At 47.6% G+C, this 23200-nt stretch overlaps 1 protein-coding gene across 2 annotated transcripts in view; it reads left to right on the top strand.

Annotated features, from left to right (window-relative positions):
- The window catches only part of LOC138488386 (adenine phosphoribosyltransferase-like), a 278013-nt gene extending 254813 nt beyond the window's left edge, over positions 1–23200 (top strand). For both annotated transcript variants that reach the window (XM_069615325.1, XM_069615324.1), the window contains 2 exons: positions 2513–2608; positions 22512–23200. In XM_069615325.1, the coding sequence (XP_069471426.1) occupies positions 2513–2608; positions 22512–22630 (215 nt within the window). In that variant the 3' untranslated portion in view covers positions 22631–23200. The remainder of the gene's footprint in view (positions 1–2512; positions 2609–22511) is intronic.

The following is a 23200-nucleotide window of genomic DNA, read 5'->3' as shown; positions in this document are numbered from 1 at the left end:
ACAGTCACAATTGACATAATAGGGCTTGTCCACGAGGTTCACTGGGGAGGTGATCTTGGGGCATGCAACTAGTCCTATAGTCTGCACATTTCCCAATTCTTGCAACCCTCATTGTCTGCCTTTATTACCCAGATTAACCTTGACTATGAGTGAAGTGCTGTGCCAACCCTCCATCTCTGCTGGTGTTAAGCAGTTGCTTCTGTGTTTCATGGCCGGAAACAGGTGTGTGGCTTTCATTGTCAAAGTTAGGAGGGTTTTCAGAACCACTTCTTGTGTAGGGTTCTGGGAAGCCAAACTTGGTGGACGTGCAAAGGTTTCAGAAAGGTGTCTAAACTGAGCTCTCTTGGTAACGAGGACTCAAGGTCCACTGAGACTAACGAGATCCGTTGTTTGCTGTAAAAAACAATTAACTAGCACAAGAGCTTGACAAGAAATAGAATGTCCCAACATGAAAGTCTGAACATTATTCTATTTAGCAACCCATACACACTAAGTAAAGGGTACTAAAAGGTAAGCACGACAATTCACAGTGAGTGTGTGGCCGGAGGAGGTGTTACACAATCCGACGCAGACTTATAGGATAACAAGGTACACTAGCACTTCAGTACTAAGCTTCACACATCCACGCCCTATCCTACGAACAAAGGTTCAGCCATGTTCAAGGTACTTAACCCAGTTCTGATCACTTTAAGCATACTTTGCATACGGAAGTGAGGGATCTATCCCAGCGACCACACAGTTGTGCAGGCAACCCATCAAGGAATAGACGGTTACAGTTGAAATAACGGGATGCGTGTACTTGGTCGGCACCATATTCGCTAATTGAGGCAATAACTGGGTAGAGCTTTGAAAACGACCGTGCGGTCGAAACACGTGTCGGCTCTCAGTTAAATTTAAAGGATTCTGATTAACTGCACAAGAATAGTGATTGATTTACAATAGGTGCTTAACACATCTACATTGATTCAAGTCCAGTAGGCTGAGCACACCTTGTGGCTCTTCATGTTGTTTGAAACCCTTTGATTTGGGTGGTTGAGGCTATACCACTACGGGACGGCAACGCAGCTGGCCTCGTGCTCAGAGCATGGGGCGGAGCGCACTAACCCTTAAGTCCTTACACCCTCGATTTCTATTTACTTTGTAATGTTACTCTCAGTTCTACCATTGGGTACAATGGGCCCATTGCGGCAGGCGTCCTAGAGCTTGCACAGTACTTCCATAGTATATGCAAGTTAAGTTTACCAGGTTGGGAAGGGGTAACTACCTATCCCAGTCATCCAAGGGTCCTCAGGCAGGATACCCATACTCAGGTTCCACCAACAAAAGCCAGGCTCTGATGGGTGCAGGACTGGACTTTACACCCGTTGGAATGAATGGGTTATGAAAGAATTTCAAGAACGTATGCATCAAGGCCCCTTAAATCCTGGTCAATGAAAACCAAAACCCCAGGAAATGTAGGGTCACTGGGGGTAACCACTTTCACCATTGCGTCTGCTGTTGAAGGGTGACACATTGAAAAGTGGGTCCGGGTGTTTGGTAGTTTCGATCTCCGTTGGCAACCTTTCGGCTGGGCCCTGGTGCCACATGTGTGGCTGATCCAGCCCCCCTACCCTGATGTGATTGCTAATAGCACCCCGGGGATGAGCACTGAGGTGTTAGTAGCAAGTTCTTTTTTTATTTTTTATTACACACACACAGCATGCATGTAGATCGCAGTTGAGCCGGTCATGGAAATGGAAGAGGGCTCTGTGTGGAACCAGTTTTCTATTTCCATGACTAGCAGGAGGCGGAGCTCAGACAAGCGGGTGACCAAAGGTGGGAGAGAAGGTGAGTGGGGGCAGAGGGTGGTAGGAAAGATTTTTACGGGAGTGGGATGTGAGGGATGTCACCAGGCCACCGGGACATGTAGGTGAAATGTGGTCTCTGGGATGAAGGTGCTGGTGATTGGATGGAACACTGGCTTGGATCAAAGGATTTACCCCAGGTTACTTGCAAACTGATTGGCTGGCGCCTTGTCCCTGGGTGATCATGTTTAGTTGATGACCTGTTAAATTCCTGCTGTCAATATTTTGCTCTATGACCGTTGCCACTAGTTTAGGTTCACACTATAAAAATATATAATATTAATAACTAGGGACTTACTCTGTGAGGAGCGCATTTGGGGGAAACATGACTTCGCCACAGCACAGCTGCCAGCATTGTTGGAGAGCGAACGGCAGGTTTAGCGCACATGTGAGAAGCCTGCACTTCGTGGACGACCTCCTTCACCAGTGTGGCACCTCTTGCAGACACACCCTCCATGTAATGTGTGCATGCCACACCATGAACCCAGTGAAGTGCCCATAAAGGATTCAGTGTACAGTGTGCGCTTTACAAAAATCTTCTCAGGCACTTGATTACGCTGTTTGTGGGGGTGGGGGGTGGGAGTGGGGGTTTAGTTTCCACATCCTTACTAGATTCTGAGGTGATGTCTAGCCCTGTTTTACTGTAACCAAAATCTGTCCTTTTGCAGGCATGCACATACTCCTTGTGGACCAGTGGATAGAGACGGGTGGAACCATGCGGGCGGCTATCAAGTTGGTGGAAAACCAGGGCGGAGTGGTGGCAGGTTAGTAATACGGTGGTTAAGTTTGGATGCAGCATTTTTGCACTGGACAGCTATCCAGAGATGCATGGGTTATAGATGTCATCTTGGGTATCCCTACTCATAGCAATACATGTACAAGATGGACACTGTGTGTAGATACGCTGCAACTTTTCAGTAAAAACAATTGGTCACTAGGGTTCTTTTTAGGTAAACAAGCCATGCAAATAAATGAAGGTAAGAATCGCATGACCTGTGGTTATCTGACCCTGGGAAATGGTGTGTATTTTTAATTATTTATTCTAAATTTGGATTTTTTATTTATTTCTAGGGCGCCAAAAGCCTGCAGGCATCGGGCGCCAGGACATAAACACAAGGATGCAACAAAAACGGGATGAAACGTTCAGCTAGACCTCAGTGTAAATCCAAAAGAGCTTTACTCAAAGAGAGATTTTTAGCTGCCGGAAAAATCTTTTGCAGTCCTCTTGTTGTCTCAGATCTTGGCGAAGAGATTTCCAAAGCCTGGCTTAGGTGACCGGAAATGACCTTCCAAGGCTGTTAGCCCGCTTGAAACTTGGTTGTTCACCAACGCTAGTGTCGATGAGCAGAGCCATGGCCGGACTGGGATCCAAAAGAGGCCCTAGAAATAGTTTTCAAAGTGGACCGATAGTACACATTTTCAGCAAGCCCAACCCTTTTCCTAGGAGAAAAGGTGAAAAGAAATAGGTTACCGCACAAGAGGCCCAGGATGCAGTGGCATACCAGGAAATCTGCAGAGTTCCATATAGACCAGTCCACCCCTGAGTGCAGCATTCTTATAGGCTCATATGATGACACCATGCTTTTAAGGTAGGCTGGTATAATACCATATAAACATCTGTGAACAAGCACAGATGCCTTGAATTGTACACGTGCAGGGACCAGGAGCCAATGCAAATCTTGTCGACTGCTTGTGATATGCTCTCTTCTGGTTTTTCCTTTAACGATGCGCACAGCGTCGGTTTGCGTTACTTGCAGCTTTTGCAGGCTCCTTTTGTTTGCGCCTGTCTGTAGTGTGTTACCATAGTCTAGTCTAGATAGTATTATTGCCCATGCTATTGATACACATTTGGACTCTGGGGGAAAGGACGGATGTTCTTCAACAGACTGAGGTAATACGAGCGGTGGTCGGTCAAAATCTCGAAAAAAAAATCTCGACTAACAATAAGGTCGAAAAAAAAAGACAGAAAAAAAAGTCAAATTTCTCTTTTTTTAATTATATATTTATTTTGGGGTCCGGGATTAAAAAAAAAATGGTTAAAAAAAAAAAAATTAAAAAGAGGGGTTGGGGGAAACCCCCCATTTCGAATAAAAAACGTCATAAAAAAATGCGACTTTTTTTTCGGCCTTTTTTTTCGAGATTTTTTTTTTCGGTTTTATGACCATAAACCAATACGAGCAGCTTTTAGCAGTCTGATTGACATGGTCTTCAGAGCTAAGTGAAGGCTCAAGATGGAACCCTAAAGTTTTGACCTTTGAAATGGGAATAGTACAGTCATAGATCAAATAAGACTAGTGTCTAGGTTCAAGTTTAGCCATGCACTGAGATGAGCCAAAGATCAACAACTCAGTCTTCTTCCCGTTCAAGCACATCAGGTTATGATTCATCCAGTTTCCAATCCAAGTATAAATATGCTCCAGGATGGTCGTGTCAAGCTCGTAGTCTCCAGAGAGTTCAAGAACTAGCTGAGTATCCGCGCAATTGGTGAAAAAAGCCTGTCTCTTCCAGAAGGTCACATATGGCCTGAGCAGGGGTGACATACGACCGCCTGTGGGACACCGCAAATAAATAGGTGCTGGTGGAGATGATGACTGGGTATACAGTGTTTATACCGAATATTTCTATTGAATGACATTTATATCAAAAGATTTACCTTGAAAACCGTTACATCGAATGTATTTAGGGTGGGGTAAAGGGTTAAATATTTTTGGGAAATGGTCGGGATGGGTTTTTAGGGGTTGGAAAAAACTGCATTCAATATACAAGTTTTCAAGGTAAAAGTTTAGTTATATGGGCATTCGAGATACATTTATTTGGTATAAAGACATGTAACCAAGTAGCATCTGCCCAGCAAACTCTGGATGTCAGGTGTGACAGAAAGGACTGCACCCAGTTGATTGCTTCCGGGCTACATAGCCCTCCATCTCCCAAAGTGAGATGGAGGCGTTTCCAATCTAAAAGATCGCATGCCGCTGATAGGTCCAATAAAACTAGCAGTCCTGTGTTACCCTTATCAATGATGCCCAACATGTGGGTCTGTAGATCTAAGAGAGGTTTTTCTGTGCTGTAGGATGGCCTAAACCGGATTGTCTAGCGTGTAAAACATCATGTGCTTTTACAAATGTTTTAAGTTGGGCAGTTGCGGTTTTATCCAGTACTTTCAGCAGGAAATTGCAGTTTGTAATGGGTCTCAGGTTGTTTGTGTCTTTAGGGTCTAATCCTGGCTTCTTGACCAAAGGTGTGATTGTGGCCGTCTTAATGGATTCGGGAACCTGGTTGCAATGGAATGACGAATTAATAAATCTAACCAGGAAAGGGGCAAAAATGTATAGAGCTCGTTCACCAAAGACCAATATCACTTTTACAGTTGCAATTGAGCCATTAATGCCCTCAATGCCCCTGGGCTGTGTGAGCGCTTTATAAATGCAAATAAATAAATACAAATAAAAAAATTAAATCTCAGCAGATTGCTTAAAAATAATACTGGCAGGCCAGTGTTGTATGTTACATCTTGATAAAGTTCGTTCAAATAGAGCCCAGGAGTATGTGTTTTGGGCAGGTAGTGTAGTGGGTGGGAATGGCTATAGGATTAGCATGGCCATGGGCAGTCAATGGGTGGGGAAATTACCAAATGCCCACAAGCTGTGTGGTTCTTCTCACAGGTCCCCTCCTTCCTAGCTGTATACCCAATGCAATAGTTTTAACTTATAGGTGGTACTAAAGTGTCGCCTAATAGCCAACGATAAAAACGTAAACACCTGAACTGCCCAGAATGGCAGGTCAGTAGAGGAGTTACTTAGCATAGAACGTACCTTAACAATCCATTTGGGCTTCCAAGAGTGTACTGAGTTGAACATTGCCCTATGTCTGAACACCTGCAACAGCCAACAGAATACATTTCGCAGTCTCATATTGTCTCCAAACAGGAGTACGCCAGAAGCCCATCAGCTGGCTCTACAGATTCCCACACTTCCTAACTCTTGTGTTTGTTTCCGGAATCGTCTTCTTTATGCAACATTTATATCCTTTACAGTGTATTGGATTTCCTTCAGGGGGGTATGCCGTCATTAATGAAGTTCTCTGTGGCATGGCCACATCTTAATGTAGCACTTCTCTTACCTTTGACAAGACTGGCGTCATTTAGCAGTGCTTTTAACACTTTGCAAAGCTTTAAGAGTGGTGCTAAATGATAAATAAAGGATATACATGTTGCGTAAAGATGATATTGGAAACAAACACGAGATGTAGGAAGTGTGAGAATTTCTAAAGCTACTGACGGAGGCATGACTTATCTTGGTCTTCATGGTGTAAGGAGCCAGGAATGAGGCACAGAGAGGACTCATTATTTTGGTTACAAACTTTTATTAAATGAAAAGGGGTGGAAATGCCCCCCTATCCCTAATCTAGCCAGTGATTCCCTAACTCAACCAAAACTAATGGGTCTGTCCTTTGTCAAGATGTTCCAAGTAAGAATACATCTTGTGTCCGAAATCCCATTCTGTCCCTCACAATCTAAAACTAACTCTAAGGTGCAAAGGATATTGGGCCTCATTACCCTTAGGGGGCCCGTTCCTTAAACCAGCCGTTAAGGTCGGGTCCCGCAAAGAGACCTCGTAGTAAGGCGGTAAGGGTTTACCGGTGCCCTTACTGGTACCGGTAAACCCTTACCGCCTACCGTGTAATGTGGCCCATTGTCTCTTGTTTTCAAAAGTTTGCAAATAATCCAATCCAACACAAAAGGTATAAGTTCAAACCAAAAAGGTCCAAATGGCCAATGTTCACAGTTCCAGGGGATGGCTCCCTAACCCAGATTCCTTTTACCAATACCAAAAAAGTTCCAACTAAGAATAATCCAGTTTCTTAATGTTCAAAAGGATAACTCTCCTTTTGGATGCTGCAATCCACTCCCAGGGAAATGGCTCCCTTCCCCATGTTTCTCTTCGCAATCAAAGCCGGTTACAATCCTAAGGGTATGAGTCCTCCTTAGAATTCTCCTTTTGCTGTTTCACAAATTGAGTGCAGGTCCCAGACTTGCAAGTCACCTGGAATACTCCCCCACCAAGTTCTTTTCAGATTTACAACAGCTCGAAGTCTCATGTGTATGATTCTTCCTTAGGCTTTCTTTCTACAGACGTTTATCACAGATATTGGACTATGCCTGGTGTACTCTCCTGCCAGGTCTTGGATATAGTCTTTCACTGCTTTTCATATAGTTAGCTTTGCACAGTGTACTCTCCTGCCAGGACTTGAGTGCATCTCTTTTCAAACACTTGACTCTGCCTGGTATACTCTCCTGCCAGGACTTGATTGGATTTGTTTCAACACTGCGTATTGGTACTTCTCATCTGCTCATATTATCATTAATGTATGTGCAGTACTTTCCGTTCATTCAGCTTGTTTTACAAATATTCGGTGGAACTTTTCATCATGGTTCAACATACAATGTCTCCCTATGGGTTTCCCTCTTTGGTCTTCCCCAAGTTTGTACTGAGGGTCCCAGACCCCAGTCCCACTGTCAAGGGCCTTTGTGACACTGCCCAACAGTGCTTCAGCGCCCCAACCCTTTCCCTGGGCTCACCAGTTTTCCGTTAATGGCTTCTCTGCGTCCCCAACTCCAAGTCAGCTGCTTCTCCTGCTCCTGCAGCTCTTCCCGTAGCTGACGGCATCTTAGGTAAGCGTCTGCAAACTGGACGGCATCCCACCCTCTGCAGCCTTCAAGAAGCATGACTTGCTTCTTAGCGCTCTGCGTCCTGCAAGACTCTCCAAAGCGTGTTGCTCACAGTGCTGCCCTCTCACACCTCATAGCTGTCTGGACTATTGCACTGCTGCTACCTTGCTCTGCCGTGAGCTGGAGAACTCCATGCTCCTCTTCCCAGCATTGTTTTAAAGTTGGGCCAATAGTTCTATCCCAGCGACTAGACTGCTACTCATGGTTCTTGTGGGGAGTGATCAGCATCACTCCTCGCCTTTTTCTCGTCTCAGTTGTTGTATTGTTTCTGATGTGATGTTGAGAAACGTGAAATTGTACTTCATTGGGAGTAATCATCACTGCTCCCTAATTCTTCTTTGTCTCAGTTCATCAAGGCATGAGGAAGAGAAGGAAGATCCCTAAAAGAGAATGGGGGTATGTGACTAGTTATGATGATGCCATGTTATCCCCCTGAGGGTCACCCCCCACCCACATGTGGTCCTCCCTCATATAGTCACCACCAGGGGCAGGATCAGGTAGCAGCTGCCGTCCAGTGGCCACATGAGAAGGGGCTACACAAGGAAAGGTAGTGATGACATCCTCAGATTCATCACAATGGGTACACATTAATTAAAGGAAAGTAGAAGTTGTCCTGATGAAGACCTACTGGAATGACAAAGTGGTTAGCTCGTAGAAGGCCGAAACTCTGATTTCCAACATTTTGACAGTATTACTATTCACACCAAATTCAAGCATTGTGTGATTAGAAATTGTTGGAAACTGCACCGCAAAATTGATTGCGGCATTTTCTTTGACTGATATGGAATTTTTTATTGTTTTTATGTCATTCATGACTATATTCATGTATTTGTTTAACAAAAAGATTTTTTTTTTAAGTTTGGAAATTAATACATTAAGTAAAATGTGACTGTGTAGGCACCTGGTTGATTTAATCAATTTAAGTTTAAAACGGATCTCATGGTAAACAATGTGGTAGTGAAGTAGTTCATTGTAACAAGTGTTTTTCCAGCCCTTAACACTATTGTGTATTGAAGTACACAGTACTGGGAAGTCCAGGCTGAGTACCACGTCCCACATTTGTGAATAACCGGCATTAGAATTCCTTCAGTAAAAACACTGGTGACACGTCCTTTTGCCCCCTGTACAGGAGTGGTAAGAACAGGTGGTATAGCTGCGGGCAGAGAGAGGAGGATAAAAAAAGAGGCGGGGTAAAATGCTGTATGAAAAGCAAAGACAAAATAAGAGGAATGCCAGCATTTCTATGGCCATAATTCCAAACTCCTCATCACATAAAGCACTGTTAGCTCTGGATGCAGAAAAAGGGGTTCTGACTTGATGCATCACCCTGTATAGTATCTTCCCAACACCCAGCCAGTGAACATGAACAACTATTACCCCCAATGCCATTTCACAGTAAAATAAAAAGCACAAAGGTGGCCTGAGGTCACTGACTCCTGTTGTTGCACCTCTAAAGTGTACAGAAACAACTGTCGGGGCTGTTGTAGGAGAGATTTCCCTTTTTGGACTGTGCATTTCATGCTCGCCTGACAGCAGTGGCTTTGCAGGACCCATCACTCTTGATAGGCACTGTTAGTCCATCCCAATCTTAGACCCCCTTTAACTCGGCGAGTCTTGTCTTCAAAAAGGCAGATTTCTTAGGAAAAGGAAGCGGGATGTTCCCCTCTGACTGTGGCAGGCGTTACAGATTAAAGTAATAGTTACCACCAATTTTCAAACCCCCACAGATGGGGTCTTTTTTTAGAAGAATAGTTGCAGCTTTTTATATCTTGATTGTGTTCTCTTTTTGGTAGAGACCAAAGTCCCCCTGGGAGCGCAGTCTACACACATGTCTGTGCGGAGACTCTTTTTTTTGTGTGTGTTTTTTTATACATAGTGGGGCTTCATACTGGTTATCTCACGTTGTGGGATCAATGAAATACGCGAGGCCAAGTAAGTGGGGTACAAAATTCCTATATACAGAGGTTGGTTTATGGCTTCTTTGTGTAGCAGGCAGTGTCTATAAGAATACCGGGGTTCAGCACGATATAACCGTGCAGAGGTTCAAGGAAAACACAACCAAGTGAGAAGGATGTTTAAACCCCAGTCTAATAATGCCCACGGTCCCGAGTCCAGGTTGCCTGGTATACAACAGTTTGTGATCTGGATTATATCGTCATGGGTGGTTTGCACGGATTGGGGTTGTTTGTTCGGTTTCTTTTTTGCTTGCGGCAAACTGCCCGAAGTATAATTGCTCAGGCCCACATTACATTCTTTATTTTTGTCCCCCGACACTCTAATGTTAAGGAAGCGGGGGGCACCCGCGAAGCCCCAAAATACAAAACATGGGGAGCAGGGAACATCCCTGCAACCTCCACTCTCCCTGTTCGGTATTTTGGAAAGTATGCGGGCAAAGTGCGCCAAAGGTCAAATCAGACCTACAAAAGACGAGCAAATGTTGCATGCGAACAAAGGTTTTCGAACAAATTGTCTAATTCCGTTCACACAAGGTCACTTATAGTTCCTGTAGATGTGCAGGGTTCCAGGGCCCTTATTTCATGCCCTGTATTAAGGTTGACCCTCCTTAGATTGTAGCACAAGAGCAGATGCAGAGTGTTCCCCAAATCTGAAGCCTTGGGGTGCAGAAGTTGCCCGTTAATTAATTTCCTATCTGCCTCGAGTGGATTTTTAGGTTCAAGGCATGGTTGGGCACCCCCTACCCGGCCATCAGCAGTATGGAAATCTCAATGCCTACTGTGCTTCCACCCCCTTGGTCCAGGTGCCTAGCAACCTCTAGGACTCCACTTCTTTTTTACTCCTCCAACTCCAGCCTCTGCCTTCCTTGCTCTGCCCATACACTGCACAGCTCTGCTTCCATCAATGCCTACCAAACCACCTTACCTTGATGTTGGCTATGCCCATTTTGTACTCTTGATGGAGTGGATAATAGGTCACTATTTAGGCTACTGGGAAAAACGGGTGTTAGTCTGGTGTGTTCTGGGCTGGATGGTGTTGTGGCCCTCTGTAGCTGGGCCACATAGTGTACATGGGACAGAGCAGAGCTCTGGGAACGATTCGGGACTAGGCCCAGAAATGAGACGGAGCCATGTATGGTTATGACCTTCTTTATTATCACCACAGGATTCTGCCCGGGCTCCATTAGCCCCTCCTCTTCTTCCCTCCTTCCCTGTGTGGTTCCCTTCCATCTGACCCTTAAGGTTGTACATTGTTTAAGGTAATCCTCTCAGGTTCCATATATAACATCTTCCCCCCGCTTATCATCCTTCATGGGGGTCATATTTGTTCGAGCACTCTCTGGGGTTCTTTGCGGTATTTGCTGTGTTCTTCCGCTTGTTGGTGCTTCTTGGTCTTCCACTCTGAAATCTCTGCCCCAATTCATGACCATGTTCTGAAACAGTGTATTTATTCAGGCAAACTTCTGCCAGCCTTTCACATTCTTATAGCTAATCACTATCAGGCGCACTTCTGCCAACCTTCCACATTCTTGTGGCCAATCACCATCAGGCGCACTTCTGCCAGCTTTTCACATTCCTGTGGCCAATCATTATCAGGCGCACTTCTGCCAGCCTTCCACATTCTTGTAGCCAATCACTATCAGGCGCACTTCTGCCAGCCTTTCACATTCCTGTAGCCAATCACTATCAGGCGCACTTCTGCCAACCTTCCACATTCCTGTGGCCAATCACTATAAGGCGCACTTCTGCCAGCCTTCCACATTCTTGTGGCCAATCACTATCAGGCGCACTTCTGTCAGCCTTCCACATTCCTGTGGCCAATCACTATCAGGCGCACTTCTGCCAGCCTTCCACATTCCTGTGGCCAATCACCCTGAGGCGCACTTCTGCCAGCCTTCCACATTCCTGTGGCCAATCACCATCAGGCGCACTTCTGCCAGCCTTCCACATTCCTGTGGCCAATCACCATCAGGCGCACTTCTGCCAGCCTTCCACATTCCTGTGGCCAATCACCATCAGGCGCACTTCTGCCAGCCTTTCACATTCCTGTGTCCAATCACCATCAGGCGCACTTCTGCCAGCCTTTCAGATTCCTGTGGCCAATCACCATGAGGCGCACTTCTGCCAGCCTTCCACATTCCTGTGGCCAATCACTATCAGGCGCACCTTCTGCCAGTCTTCCACATTCCTGTGGCCAATCACCATCAGGCGCACTTCTGCCAGCCTTTCACATTCCTGTGGCCAATCACTATCAGGCGCACTTCTGCCAGCCTTTCAGATTCCTGTGGCCAATCACTATCAGGCGCACTTCTGCCAGCCTTCCACATTCCTGTGGCCAATCACTATCAGGCGCACTTCTGCCAGCCTTCCACATTCCTGTGGCCAATCACTATCAGGCGCACTTCTGCCAGCCTTCCACATTCTTGTAGCCAATCACTATGTCACAAGCTGGAAAGATGAGTAACGCAAAGTACTAGTGGCGGCCATCTTTCATTTGTTTCATTCTCACTCATATACATATGTTGCTTGTTTACGTTTGCTGTGTCAATCACTTTCTCCTGCCGCCTTTTCCCAGTTGATACCAATACTTCCAGGGCTTTCCAGTTTCCCATTTGTAGGTCACTGTTTCTCGTCCTCTGTTGCTCGAGCACATTTTCCGACACTTTACTCCCTTCTGGAGACTGGATCTCTCTTGTTCCTTTGTGGCCATAGCGTTCAGTAGCTCTTTATGTCCTGTATGCTGGTCACGAGACTCCTCTGGGTTGCTGTTTTATGCATTTTCGCCTGCAGCAGTTCTTCCATCGCTATAATCCTTCCATCTTTGTCATGGGATACTCCTTGCATAGTAGAGTTCCCTTTCCTCACCCCCATCTGTTCCATCACATCTTTGTGACCTTTGTAGTCATCCATGTCCTTTGCGCGACAAGTAAGTTCCTTTTATAATCTCTCTTGCAGGGCTCCTCTGCCCTCATATTTACGTTTGCTCTAATAGATTTGCAATGGCAGCCTGTTCCATCAGTTCCTGATCCTGACTTTGTTTGTATTCCTCTGGTACCCTGTTTCTCTTGGCTCCCATTAAATGCACCTTCTTCTACTCCAGCTGTTGCTTATGCTGCATTATGTCAGACCCATTATGCATGCTTGAAACTCCACTATCGTTTGTTGTCAGCGTGGTCTGTGCAACTTGTTCGGAAGTTCTTTCCCTGAGATATTCCTCTATTACTTCTCGCCTGAGCTTTTTATGCTCTTGTTGAACCTTTCCTTGTCCCCTGTTCTGATCTGTGTTCTTCTCTTGCAGATCCTCTTGAGCCACCTTATGCGTAGCTGATCCGTCAGCATTTCATGGGACCCCGTTCCCCTGTTTTTAGTGGGCAACCTGATCCTCCGCCTGTCAGGCACTTGTTGGCACTCGACTTTCAACTGTTGGTCTTCTTGGATGGTGACATTTGTCCTGTTCGGCAAGGTTCCATGCCCTTCCCTCCATGTACACCTGCGTGTTCTTCTTTTATGTTTGTCCGTGCTACTCTTCTGTTTCTTCCACATTAGTCCCTGTGTTGTTTGTTTGATCTGCTCCTTTGTCTGTGGTACTTGGATGTTGCTTGGCTCCTTAGCTGCCTTCAACACAACCGGAGTGCAGAGCTCTTCACTGGCTCGATATCTCTTTCCATCAACGCTAGCACCACTACTTCCTTCTGTAGATGCTACTTTATTTTCACTGTTAGTTTCCAGCAATGTTTCTGTTCATTTTCTTGATGCATTTCAGCTGCGACTTCGAGTGTAGAGAGTGTCGCTCCTTCTTGGAGATGGTCAAATGGACTCCACCCACTCTTCCTTTGCCTAAAGCAGCGTCCTACTGTGTTTGCCGGCCGGCTGAGGTCTTGTGCACACCGGGCGGGTTGTGCCCTTTGTCTTATATTTCGGTGTGGCCTTGTAGTGTTCCACTGTTTGGAACCACCAGACAGTTGGGGCTCCCACCAGTCTTATTTGCCACTATGGGCATCCTTTGCTTTTAATGGATCACTGCCGGTTGGGTCCTGCGTTGCATGATTTCCTTGTGCTGTGTGAGGTGCACAAGCCTTAGCCTTTTTCACGTCACCATAGATTTATTTACTGGAGGATTGTGCTCTTTGGCGTGGTTTATTTTGCAGGCACAGCTGCTGAAGCGCACTGGCTTTGTAGAACCACCAGCCGACGGAATGCGGTGGGCCTGGAGCAGTAACCTTCGAGAATAGCGACAGGTTGTTGTGGCTTTGATCATGCTATATCCGTTGTATGCGTACAGCGGTTAGTGGGGCCTTTAATGGTCCGTGAGGTGTCCTTAATACTCTGTGGGGTCTTGTCTGTGTTTGTGGGAGTGCACCCTGTCAGGTGGAACATTGGCTGTTTGGATTACCGTTGGGTCTATGTCTGTTTTGCCTAAATGGCGGCAGATGTGCCACTTGGGCAGCACAAGTGGACTGTTTTGTCTTGATGGGGAAATGCTGGAAGCCCCGTGGATGGCAGTTTGCTGTTTGCCCCCCGCCCCCTCCTTGCCCCCTCTTTGGATGGTGGCAGTGCTTCAGGGCGGGACCTCCTTGGTTCTGGATGGCAGATGAGGTGCCTTATGGTCTGGAGGGCGAAGTTCCTTTCTGAACTCGATTTTTCTGTGTTGTGAGGGGCCCTGACCTCTTTAATGTAATGCTTTTACTGTTTATTGTTGATTTATTCGTTTTTTGGCAGCCATAGTGCGCCTTACTGACGCCTTCGAAATTCCTCCCTATTTATTCTCCTTCTAATATTTCTGCATGGCTGAGGTGCTGGGGGCTGTGGAGCGAGTTGATTACAGACTGTCGTTGGAGGTTGCCTCTGGGAGTTCCTGGTGTATCTATACCAGCAGTCGTACCACAACAGCTGTAGTAAGCTTCTGTAAGTAGCTGCTGTACCTTGTGCCGACGCCTGCAGAGCGGCTGTGGAGGTGGATTGCTGTCTAAGTGGGCCGGCTGTATCCTGTGGCCTCCCGGTGGGCTGGTAACCCTGTTGGCAGTCGCTAGTGGTGGACGGCAGCCTGCCTTTGTCACTGCATTTTGCCAGCGGTGGATTGCTTACCGTCTTGGAGTGCTGGGTCATTGCATCCTTTCACTCTCCTCCTGTCAAGGTATGCCAGGTTAGGTACTTGGTGTTTACTGCAGTTCTGCGGCTCAGTAGGCCAGGACGATAAAAGGCAGAGCAGCCATCTTGGAGTCAGGCAGCCCTGTGTTGGTTGACCCCTGACTCCAGCAAGGCACCCCATGTTCACCCGTGGGTAGAGGTCCCCTGCGGCTTCTCTCCAGTATTCACCACTCGCTAACAGTTCCTCCCTTTCTTCAGTCAGTGTAACAAGTATGGTGAGTTTGTGAGCTCTTTCATGGCCTCGCTCACAGACCTTGCACCCCTGTGTTTTCGTTGCTGGCACCTGCTGTCTTGTCTCAAGGACCGCCATGTTCCCTCTTTTTTGGGGTGGGTGGTCTGTTAGTCAGCCAAGCGAACTGCTAGGGATGGGAGAAAGACTTTGTGGGTATCCCATTTGCCAACAAGGTACCACCAGGGTCAGCATTGCGCAGTGGGTGGAATTTCCAGCCCCCAGCCCCTCATACCTCTTTCCCCAGCTGCTGACATGTGACTTTAACTCTGGACAGAATTCCTCATTTGGGCCACTTCCGGGGAAGGAGGCTCTACAAGAAAGGGGTTCATAGTGACTGGGGTATGGCTTTTGGATCCATGATGATGTCACTGCCAAATGGGATTTTCAGTCCAAACAGAAAGTAGGTAGGGCATATATCTTAACTGGCAGTGTGACTATTGCAAGGCAGGAAGAGGCCTGTCGTTAGAAATAAATAAGGCAGTGTTTAGAGAGGTAGAGAGCAGGACATATTCCACAGCCTGGTGCGAATCATCTATCCTAGCCAGGAAGTGATGGGGCTTAGTCGGGATGTAAACCGGGATTTGAAAGATGGGATGGGACTTCTTGGACTAGAATGGGGCATGGCCACCTGTCCTTTTCACTTTGAGAAGAGGTATACCTTTCCTCTACTCATGAAAATATTGTTCAACGCATTTCAGCTCAAGAAGAGACAACATGGAGTTACTTGCGCTTCATGACAAGATGGTCTCACTCGCATTCCCCTCTACAGATTATGAGCTCCAATACCTCCCATAGAACACATCGTCATTGACACAAGTTCTCCCAAATCGGACTTTATCTGGTCGGTCTTGACAAGGCATCCTCCATACGAGACATCACACATAACATCTCTCCTCGTTAAACTTTCCCTCTCCCCATCGCTCTCACACAGCTTCCTAATAATCTACAGGCCCCCTGGCTATGATAGACAATTCGCAAACAACCTTTGCGATTCCATCGCCACCCTCCAACTAAACCATCCCAACCTCACCCTCCTTGGTGACTTCAACATATTGCTTGACAACCCCACCAACCCTATGACACACTCCCTGGTCGACGGTTTAGATGCAATTAATCTCCAACCCCTCATAAACGGCCCGACCCACTACAAAGGACACACTCTAGATGCCATCTTTAGCTCCAGCACCCTGATTCATTTAAAGCCCCCCCACCCGAATCATCTGGTCCGATCACTTCATGCTCTCGTTCACCATCCATTCACCCGACCCCCTTCCCGTACTCGCATCCGAACCTCCGAATTTACACAAATGCTGGAAAAAACTAATGATCACCCCAGACCTAGCCGAGGCACCCCTCCATTCTCCACCACCCACCTACCGTCCCAATAATCAATTTACCCCTGAGGCCTTTGACTCATGGCTCAGCGCATCTCTTCTGCGACTCACCCCCCCGTGTAAACCATCAACCCGCCGTGGCCCTTTCCCCAGATGGTTCACCCCTGAGCTGAAGACCACTAAACGAATCTACAAATACCTAGAACGCAAATGGCAGAAAGAGAAAACCCACGAGAGCAGGACCACCTTGGCCCGACACCTATATCAATACAAAGCCGAAATTTGGAAAACAAAAAAAGCCCACTACAACTCCCGAATCCTAAATTGCAAAAACCCAAGCAAAGAACTCCACAAAATCATCTCAGAATTCACCGATCCGGCTTTTAATACAACCGTCCCGACCCCCTCACAATCACTCTGCGACTCACTCTAACTCCACTTTTACAACACGGCTATCGAAAGAACAAAAACTTTAAATACCAAACTAGCTCTACTACAGCCTCCGGGCAACCCTCTGCCCATACCGGCCAGCCCTTCGGCCACGACCTCTACGCAACCAACGTTTGAATCCTTTTGTCCAATATCACCAGAACAATTTCTCAAACTTCTATCTGCTCGCAAACCCTCCGGATCACCACTGGACCCTTGCCCAGCCACAACCCTTAAAGACATTTTTGCCTCCACCTGCGCAGGCGAACATGCAAGATCTATCATAAATTTCTCCCTCTCCTGCGGTACTTTCCCCGACGCATTCAAAACAGTGCACGTCAAACCTCTAATAAAAAAACCTTCGCTCGACCCGCTCGAGCCCAAAAACTACCGCCCAATCGCAAACACCAGGTTCCTTGCCAAACTCATTGACCGAACTGCCTACTCTCAACTAAATGCCTTTGTCGAAACCAACAACCTTCTAGACCCCGCCCAATCAGGTTTCAGATCACGTCACAGAACGGAAACCACCCTAACCTCGATCTGGGATGACCTTAAAATGACAGCAGACTCCGCGGGATGCGCCGCACTAATCCTCCTCGACCTATCGGCCGCCTTTGACACGATCAATCACGCAACCCTCCTAGACCGCCTCCACTCCCTAGGAATTCGTGGAACCGCCCTTAAATGGATAGCTTCATTCCTCAAAGACACGCACCACATAACGACACTCTCAAGCTTTACCTCACAAGCCCGACCAGTCGACACGGGAGTCCCTCAAGGAGCATGTCTATCCACCCTCCTGTTCAACCTCTACCTGATCACCCTCCCACCAATAATTCGCTCGCACAATATTCTGTGTTACAACTACGCTGACGGCACTCAACTAATTCTAAAACTCCTGAACTCGAAACCCAACTCCCGACCTGACCTGGCATCCTGCCTCCTTAACATAGAACTCTGGATGACCCAAAGCCACCTCCTTTTAAACCCCTCCAAAACAGAAATCATGGTCTGCGGCAACTCCGACCTTCTTCCGCACCCACTACCCTGGCCACCCGCCATGGGCAACTCACCGACACCCTCCAACACAGTGAAAAATCTTGGATGCACCCTGGACTCCGACCTGACACTCTCGCGCCAAGTCAACAATGTCTCAAAATCCTGCCACTACCACCTCAAAAACCTTAGGCGCATCCTTCCATACCTCTCATTTCCCAACAGAGTCTCCGCAGTCCAATCAATCGTAATATCAAGACTCGACTATGGAAACCCCCTATACCTCGGAATCCATGCCTACCAACTAAACAAACTCCAAAGAGCACAAAATGCGGCAGCCAAAATGCTACTTGCGCTTGGTCCAAGAGACCACGTATCCCCTGCCCTTAAGACACTACACTGGCTTCCAGTAGCCCGTAGGGTAGCTTTCAAAACCTTATGCCTCTCCCATCGAGCACTACATAAAACTGGACCTCGATATCTTCAAGACAAGCTAATACCTTACCACCTCACTCGCACCCTAAGATCAAGCTCAGCCGGCCTCCTAGTAATTCCTAAGACAAACTCGGGTTAGGCGGATCATCATTCTCAGCCCTGGCCCCAACCCTATGGAACTCGCTCCCATCCCACATCCGCCTAACTGAAGATCTAACGGCCTTCCGCAAACTACTGAAAACCTGGCTCTTCCCCTAAGACTAATCGGTCCCAAACTAGCTTCTGCACAATAACACCCTCCCAGCAATCGACCTGAAGCAAGAAACTCACAGCTAAATAAACTCGAATGTAAACTATAAAGACAAATAGTACTAAATGAACAATGTAATGATTAGCGCGTAGAGCGGATGACTGCGAAGAGCGGATGAGTGTGTAGAGCGGATGAGTGTGTAGAGAGGATGAGTGTGTAGAGCGGATGAGTGTGGAGAGCGGATGAGTGTGGAGAGCGGATGAGTGTGGAGAGCGGATGAGTGTGGAGAGCGGATGAGTGGGGACAAACGTAGAGGATTAATGCGGTTGGCGGACGAGTGTGGAGGGCCGATGAGTGTGGAGGGCTGATGAGTGTGGAGGGCCGATGAGTGTGGAGGGCCGATGAGTGTGGAGGGCCGATGAGTGTGGAAAGCGGATGAGTGTGGAAAGCGGATGAGTGTGGAAAGCGGATGAGTGTGGAAAGCGGATGAGTGTGGAAAGCGGATGAGTGTGGAAAGCGGATGAGTGTGGAGGGCGGATGAGCATGTAGAGCGAATGAGTATGGAGAGCAGATGAGTACGAAGAGCAGATGAGTCTGGAAAACGGATGAGTGTATGGAGAAGATGAATGTATAGAGCGGAAGAGTGTGCAGAGTGGATGAATGTCGTTGAGTGTAGAAGATTAATGCGGATGGCCGTTGAGTGTGGAGGGCAGATGAGTGCGGAAGGCGGATGAGTGCGGAGAACGGTTGAATCTGGAAAGCGGATGAGTGCAATAAGCAGATGAGTGTGGAGAGCGGATGAGGGTGGAGAGCGGATGAGGGTGGAGAGCGGATGAGTGTGGAGTGCGGATGAGTGTGGAGAGGGGATGAGAGGGGATGAGTGTGGAGAGGGGATGAGTGTGGAGAGGGGATGAGTGTGGAGAGGGGATGAGTGTGGAGAGGGGATGAGTGTGGAGAGGGGATGAGTGTGGAGGGGGATGAGTGTGTAGAGCGGATGAGTCGGGACGAAGGTAGAAGATTAATGCGGTTGGTTGATGAGTGTGGAGGGCCGATGAGTGTGGAAAGCGGATGAGTGTGGAGGGCGCATGAGTATGGAGAGCGAATGAGTGTGGAGAGCGAATGAGTGTGGAGAGCGAATGAGTGTGGAGAGCAGATGAATACAAAGAGCGGATAAGTGGGGAGGGCGGATGAGTATAGAGAGCGGTTGAATGTCGAGAGCGGTTGAGTATGGGGTGCAGAGGGGCGTGGGGAAAGGAGGAGCGAAGAGAACGGAAGAGAGGGGAGAAAGGAGGAGCCTGCAGTGCGGAGGAGAGTGCAGAGTGGAGGAACGTGCAGATCAGCTGAGCATGGAGCGCGGCTGAGCGTGGAGTGCGGCTGAGCGTGGAGTGCGGCTGAGTGTGGAGAGCGGACGAGCATGGACGAGTGTAGAGGACTAATGCGGTTTACGGCTGAGTGTGAAGGGCCCAGGAATATGGAGGGCCGAGGAGTATGGAGAACGAATGAGTGTGGAGAGCGGATGAGTACGAAGAGCGGATGAGTCTGGAAATCGGATGAGTGAGTATAGCGGATGAGTGTGTAAAGCGGACGAGTATGGACGAGTGTGGAGGGTTAATGCGGTTGGCGGATGAGTGTGTACGTCCAATGAGTGTAGAGGTCCGATGAATGTGGAGGGCTGATGAATGTGGAGAACAGATGAGTATAGAGGGTGAATGTGTATGGGGAGCGGACAAGTGCAAAGAACGGATGAGTGCGAAGAGCAGATGAGTGCGAAGAGCGGATTAGTGTGAAGAGCGGATGAGTATGGAGAGCAGATGAGTATGGAGAACGGATGAGTATGGAGAACGGATGAGTATGGAGAACGGATGAGTATGGAGAGCGGATGAGTATGGAGAGCGGATGAGTATGGAGAGCGGATGAGTATGGAGAGCGGATGAGTGTGGAGGACGGATGAGTGTGGAGGACGGATGAGTGTGGAGAACGGACGAGTGCGGATAGCGGACAAATTGCAGAATTGCATGACGCTCGTATTATGCCTTGGAATACATGGATCCTTTGAAAGAGCATACCTCATTTCACACCCCACGCTTACTCTCTCCTTACACCACCACTCAACTAGAACACAGAGATACTATGACACCATTCGGTATAACTGTTCTCATATCAACATTTGCCGCTCACTCCCCATCACTCTAAGTAAACATTGCTAGTCTCGCACCCCCAGCCAGGCGTTCTCCTCAGGCCTAACGCGGCCACTCTCGGTCTGGATAATTCTCAGCCACCACACCTACCGCTAGGAAGCAGCTACCACAGGAATTCCACACCAGCTGCACACATACCGGATGGGCACACGCACCGTTGGACTCGCTCTACTCCCTCCACTGACCAGAACTTCGGTTCCCAAGGGCGTTCAACCTACCAGCGCCTTCAGACCATACCAATGGTATATAAGGCGCTATATAAGTGCAAAATAACATAACATAACATAACGAAGAGCCCTTGAGCACAGGCCTAGGCGTCCCAGGACACCATAACCCGAAGACCATTGAAATAGGGAGAACTTCAAATCTTGTGTCTGGTGTGGATGGAACCGCAGTGAATCACTCCGGTGCCATCCACACCAGACACAGAATTTGGAGTTCTCCCTTTTATCATATCCCAATGTTATGCTTGCCTTGGTGGCCGAACCCTCCTGGGTCGGTCTCACCTTGAGTCCCAACATCAGACCTGGTCATGAGCGCTCATTAAGGCGAGGCCTAGGAAAACTGGATCACGCACCAACTAGCCACTATCATTATGAGAACAAAACTAAGGAGAGCAAGGACTCCCTGGCGTAATTATTTAGGCCAAGACTCCCACTGCCCGCTAACCGATTCAGGTTCCAACCTTTCATTAAATATACTGACGCTCACACACTCCACACTGAAGCCTAATACCTGCTAGCAACTTGCACCAGCTCTCTATCCCTTGATCCGAGTCGCGTTCCCTGCAACACTGATATCCATACAAAACGCACGCGCGCATACAAAAATGCATAACACATCACCTTTTTCCCCAGACCAGCAGCTCTTCTGGTATACCTGCACTACTAACCAATCAGGTATATTACTGACACCTGGATGAATGGGTACTCCTAGACAGGACTCCAGGCAACATTTTGTGGTGGCAATATCTGAATCCCAGTTTTTTATTTTTTTATTCAGGGGTAAATTGATTCTTGTTAGTAATGCATACATTTTGGCACCTGATAATTCATGCAAATGAAAATATCAGGCAGTAATAACTGTATGTATCATTCCATTAGCGCTGCTCCACTGGTACACTGATCCAAAGTATCCCTGGAGCTGTATGTGTGAAAGCAGGCAACTGGATTACTATTTTTTGTTTGGTGTATTTTTAATCCCCATTTTATTTTGCTGCGATTTGCTTGTTTTTAGGGAGTAAACGTGGCTGGTACTGCCACCTGTCAGACGTGCGGCTCTTCCTGTGACCAGCTGCAACCAGTAGAAATAAGCCTTTACACATCAACACCTCAGGAGTCACACATGGCTATCCTGCTTCTCCCATTAACCCCCTTACCATCCTCTTCCCCTTCCAGAACCAGGGGCGAAGAGGCGACCAAAAAGTCAGATCCTGCACTGTATAATACACCACAATGTGAGCGATTCCACGACATTCATGATAGCTTGAGCCAATCCTGACTTTGTAGTCAACAACACTGTTTGTAGGCACTCAGAGCTCCATATGTATATTGGAGAATATTGACCTACAAGCCCCAGATTGTACAGTGCATTTAGCTTTAAAGTTAGGACTGGATGATGGGTCAATTGGCAAGTATATCGGATGTGTGGGTCACTGGCTGGTCAGATAGGACAGCGAGATGAGCCTAGTGTCTGACATCTGTGCCTAGCCTGCTGACGTAGGTGTGAAGCCTGGCGGAGCCAACTTAGCCTTTCATCCTTCCAAAGGCGATAAATGGAATACCATGCAGTGGGTAATGATATCAACTGTTATTACAGCGCTTTGATGCCCTTGGGTGATCCAGCACTATATAAAAACTGGTATTTGTATTATTATTTTAGTAGAGATTCAGTATACATGCTGTGAACATTCCTACTTTGTACCATGCAGTTTCACTGATTGCCCTCCTCTCTTTCTAGGAGTGGTCACGGTCTGTATCGAGGACAGTGAAGGTGGCACTTGGGTGAGGAACAACTACAAGTGCTCCGACTGTGTGCCCGATCAGCTCAGACAACAGTTCAACAGCCACTACCTGTGATCTCTCGGAGCGTCCCTCGCCACGGAAGAAGGATCTTTAGCTCGCGGAACTTCCGCACCTGGCACGGCTGGCTCCCAAGATGATTTAGTCTGCACTTCAGCCCTCTACTATCCATTCTGCACATGGATAACCTTATGTGCCTCTCGGCGGCCCACCGCCCTAATAAGTCAACCACCACTTGTGCGCACCTCTATTGCACTTGGTCTCATCCACCCCAGCGAGTGGATCTCGACCATGCAAGTGTTGCCATCTTGAGCAACACGCCATTTCACTTATCAGATCAAGCCTAGGTGCACTGTGTCACCCAGCTTTGTGTCCATCGCCCGCGATACAGCAGCTTTTTCCATCCCATGGAAGCCTCTGCACACCCCAGGCCCTCTAAGGAAAGCCACAAAGTAGTTTTTAATTCCTGTTGCACATCAGCATGGCATCTTCTCAATATTAAAGACTGGGTGGTGGCAGAGAAAGAAGAGTGAAGGCGACAAGATGTATGGAGATATAAGATGGAAGGACCTTGCCTGTCCTATTTGCTTTCAGTGTTGAAATAAATTAACCTGTTTCATAATCCAA

The sequence above is a fragment of the Ambystoma mexicanum genome, chromosome 9 (genome assembly GCF_040938575.1).
Source record: "Ambystoma mexicanum isolate Mex_15411 chromosome 9, UKY_AmexF1_1, whole genome shotgun sequence".
Classification (NCBI taxonomy): Eukaryota; Metazoa; Chordata; class Amphibia; order Caudata; family Ambystomatidae; genus Ambystoma; species Ambystoma mexicanum.
Note: the sequence above shows the minus strand (reverse complement) of the source record. Positions and strands in the feature narration are given on the sequence as shown.